The 4,640-nt window shown below is 33.8% G+C and overlaps 1 protein-coding gene across 1 annotated transcript; it reads left to right on the top strand.

Annotated features, from left to right (window-relative positions):
- The first annotated feature begins 261 nt into the window (after window positions 1-261).
- On the top strand, window positions 262-3,783 carry LOC138146538 (cytochrome c-like). The gene is made up of 2 exons (XM_069068484.1): window positions 262-430; window positions 3,635-3,783. The coding sequence occupies exons 1-2, from the start codon at window positions 262-264 to the stop codon at window positions 3,781-3,783; spliced, it is 318 nt and encodes a 105-aa protein (XP_068924585.1).
- The last annotated feature ends 857 nt before the right edge of the window (window positions 3,784-4,640 follow it).

Genomic DNA, 4,640 nt, shown 5'->3' with positions numbered 1-4,640 from the left:
TTTAGTGGTAATAGTAATTAAATTGTTGTTTAGAGTTCAGGGGAAAAAAAAAACCAGCACTCATATTAGTGAGTAAAGGATGCTCTCTCCTTCTTTTCTATTTTCTACTTGACCTTGCTTGACTTTTCCTTTATTTTTTTTCCTCATTAGTCAAGACTAGATTTGCATATTTTCTCAGATTTGTAAGTGAGTTTACCAGTCTCTTCTACAATGTGCTTTTATTTTTAGTCTGTGGTTTAATCTTTTTCATTTCAGAGCAAAATGGGAGATATTGAACAGGGCAGGAAAATCTTTGTTCAAAAATGTGCTCAATGTCACACATTGGAAAAGGGTGGAAAACATAAGACTGGCCCAAATCTCTGGGGTCTGATGGGTCGAAGAACGGGGCAAGCACCTGGATTTTCTTATTCTGAAGCAAACAAAAATAGAGGTAAAAACTAAGAAGCAACAAGAAACCAAAATATTTTGAAGTGATAAGAAGAGCATGATTTGATTTCTTTCTATCCTTTCAATTTGGTTGCACATAGCAGGTACTCAATAAATATTTGTTAAAAGAATTAAAATTGATTCTAAAATAAGAATCAATATTGATTTACTGTATAGAATAGACTTAAATCAGAACAACAGTTCATTGTTTAGATAAAAGGAATGAATGATTTCAAGCAAAATAGTGGTGTTTCTCTTGATGCCACATACATGTCTTATTTAATGCAGACGATTCCTGGAAAAAGCATGCAAGTTGATTTTACAAGTCAACTAATTTTAAATGCACTGAGGAAGTTATATCTAAAGCAGAGATTTTTAATGTGGGGTCTGCTAAGTTTTTTTTGTATGTAGTTTTTTTATACCTGTAATTCAATATGATTGTTTTCCTTTGTGTCTCATGTATTTTATGCATTTAAAACATTGTTCTGAAAAGGGGTCCCTAAGCTTTACTAGGCTCCCAGAGGGGTCTATAACATAAAAAAGGTTAAGAAACTTAAATTTAAAGTAAATTCTTTGTAAATTGAATGCAATTGTTTAGTCTTTTTCAGTTGTGTGCAATTCTTTGTGACCCCTTTTGGGGTTTTCTTGGCTAAAATAGTAGTGTGGTTTGCTATTTCCTTCTCCTGTTCATTTTAAAGATGAGGAAACTGAGGCAAACAGGGTTAAGTGACTTGCCCAGGGTCACATAGCTAGTTGAGTGTCTGAGCCTGGATTTGAACTCAGGTCTTCCTAACTCCAGGCCTGGCTATCTATACATTACACCACCTAGTTGCCCATGTAAATCAAATAATCACTGTATAATTTGTCTCCTTTATAGAAAACTGGATTTTTATACGTGAGATTTGCTTAAAGCAGGATACATCAGTTTTTTGAAACTATGACATGGACTAATTCTAAGATTTCCTGGTGTTTAGAGACCTGAATGTCTTTCTAATTACATGGAATTTACTTTAGTTCTGAATACAGAATGTTATTGCACATGGCTACTATGTGTTCCTTACAAGTGGTTCAGTTAGTTTATTAAAATATCTCAAGATGTTTATACTATGTAGAAAATAATATGTTTTATTTTAGGGAGTCATTAGGAAATCTTTAGCCCATGTTATGGTAGAAGAGGCTTAAAAATTATATTGCCTCTTCTATGCATTTTTTTTAGTGACTCAAATTTTCTTTGCCTGCTCCCTCAGTAAGGAATAAATAAATGTAGACATTTATATATTTTAATCATGAACATTCACAACATTCTATTAAGGGCAGATATCTAATAATATTTATTATCTGGCATGGTTGGGGAAACAGAGCATTCAGGTTAATGTTCTAATTATCAGAACATATGAGGGGCACCCAAACTTTCTGGAAGCCTTGAGATCACTGGGTGGGATGCAGATAGTGAAATTCCTAAGTAGTATAAAAGGAGAGGGTGAATGGGGTAGCAGCATTGTCAACTATACTCTTGCTTCATTAGGAATCTCAGTCACCTCTGGAGGCAGTGGCATGACAATAGCATACAGGCAGCAGATTTAGAAAGCTTTAGACTATGTGTAGATAGAAAATACTAGAAGAGAAAGAACACAAGACTTGGAGTCAGAAGGTCTGACTTTGAGTTCTGGCCCAGCTATTTATATGCTATACGACAACAGGCAAATTAGTTATCCTCTTTGAGTCTCAATTTCCCCATTTGCAAATGGAGACAAGACTTTACCTATTTTACAGGGGAAGTTCTGAGAAAGGTATTTTTTAAATTTCAAAGTGCTATAAAAATGCCCTATAAAAATATTTATTGTTGAGAATACCTACTATGTGGATTACCAGTTTAAAAATATTAGAATATCATAAACTATACAATTCTATTACTGTAGAAACACAATCTCATTTTATTTGGTTATTCAGAAGGCATGTAAGCATTAGTGAATCTTGAAGTCATAACTCTGGACTTCAGTATTAAGGATAGGTTGATGTTCAAGTTAATAAAGATTTCAAGTTGATAAAATCAAACTACAACACACTTATTAAGTATATACTTTGTGAAAGGCACTGGGAAACAAAGAAAAAGCAAACATAGTTCTTGCCCTCTAGGAGCTTGCATTCTAAAGAGGGAGACACCATATAACATATAAACAACACATATCAGAACATATAAGATAAATACAAAATAGATGAAGGTAATGATAGAGGGCATGGCATTAGATTTTCCAAAAATACCTTGCATTTTAATCTCCTAAAACTATAGCAAGTTCAAATTTTGATTGTCCAGCTTGTGAATTATTCATGACCTGGTTTGTTTTTTTCTTATTGACAACATTTTGAGCATTCCTCAGAAGGGTGAATTAAAAGAGAGAGAGAAACTGTAATAACTTTCAAATCAGCTCAGTTTGGTATTAATAAAGGTGATGTAAAGGTTTGGAGGAAGAAATTGAAATCAGAAACCAAATTTTTTTAGTAATGTGTATTATAGATCACCATAAATAAAGCATAACAAAAGTGTTATTATTGAGCCAAATATTTAAAATATTAAAACATTTTTTGATGATGTAGTGGTATAGACAGGCTCAGGCTTGTGCATCTATGTATTAACCAGTTATCTTTGTGACTTCCTTTAAGAGACACTATATGACTTCCTGACCAAAAAAAATTTTCTACAGTTGGTCTGCCATATTATCTAAAACTCCCAGCCTTCATGTCAATCCTGGAAAAATCTTAACAATACTTTAAAAAATGTATCAAGGGCTTTATATTATTTGATATAAGACTTTCTTGTCAGTATTTTAGCTAGCAATTGCCCTTCTATTTTCTACCTGCTGTCATGTCTATTATGTCATTCCTTGTCATGTCCTTGAGGGATTAGACACCAAATGCTACAAATCTGGCTGAAAGGAAGACATCAGGAATATGGGATGCTATTTAAAGTCAATAGGTCCAGGCTTGTTATCTGGTAGCCAGAGCTCCTGGGACAGTCAAGGATCATATGAGTGCTGAGTTACCTTTAGGGAGAGCCCATAGCTACTTTTTTCTTTATCTTTGATCCTGTTTATAAATATTTTCAACGTCACTCTCAATTTTGAATTAATGATTAAGCGCTTATTCATGTATTTGTAATGTGCCAAATAGTAAGTGGAGTACAACATAAAATTTATTTTCAACTCCCTAGGTATTACCTGGAATGAAGCTAATCTAATGGAATATTTGGAGAATCCTAAAAAATATATCCCTGGGACGAAAATGATTTTTGCTGGACTCCGAAAGAAGAGTGAGAGAGAAGCTCTTGTTGCATATTTGAAAAGAGCAACAGCCAAATGACATGTTACTGTAGCTATCAATTATAAGACTAATTTTTCAATTTTCAATATTTTTTTTGGTTTTGAAAAGTCACATTTTCAGTAATGTATCTTCTGTTCAACCTGTACTATTTAACAATTTCAAGTAAAGTTTGATCTTTTTCACTGTTCATAATCTATTTAACAACAACCCCTCAGTGTTTGATTTTATCTTTTTTTTTTCATCCCTGTAGGGGGATAAGGGAATGCCAAGTATTTCTCTATTGAGCTAATTAACACATACAAAATATCACATGATCTTAGCAGTACTGCTATGATGGGTTCAACTTATATACATATATTTCTCTAAAATTTAAATGTAAATACAGTTGGAAAAGTATTAATTTTCAATAAACTGTATTTGCTATGCAGAATTTTTATTTGCTTTGTGGCATAATATGATAATAATGAGATCCAGAGTCTAATCCATGAGATCCAGAGTGAATTGGGTTTAAGGTTTAGTCTTTGAGAAAGAAATCTAGCCAGTAAATTCCAAGTTAACTAGGGAGCCTTTGGCCATCAAAATTTATCTTCCTTTGAGCAGAACACCTTCAGGTAAGGGGAGAAGAGAGTATAGGAGAGGAGAAGAGAGGACGAGATGAGTTGCCCAACTGGACTTGGCCAACTGGGTCCCCATTCAGGTAGCTTGGACTACTCAGAGGTTGTGGTTTATCCTTCATTTTTGAACAGGACTATGGCATCAGGGAGATGGCGACATGTCTTGCAATTGACTTTTATTTGAATGAGAGAGAGCTGTGCAAAGTCAGCAGTCTCATTTTCATCTCCAGAGACATCTGGGTCCAGGGGCCAGATATCCTTGAAAATAAAATGAAGAGTAAA

Source organism: Petaurus breviceps, unplaced genomic scaffold, assembly GCF_028583685.1.
Source record: "Petaurus breviceps papuanus isolate PSGF00001 unplaced genomic scaffold, PetGlider_PUasm1.0 90763, whole genome shotgun sequence".
NCBI classification, from domain to species: Eukaryota; Metazoa; Chordata; class Mammalia; order Diprotodontia; family Petauridae; genus Petaurus; species Petaurus breviceps.
Note: the sequence above shows the minus strand (reverse complement) of the source record. Positions and strands in the feature narration are given on the sequence as shown.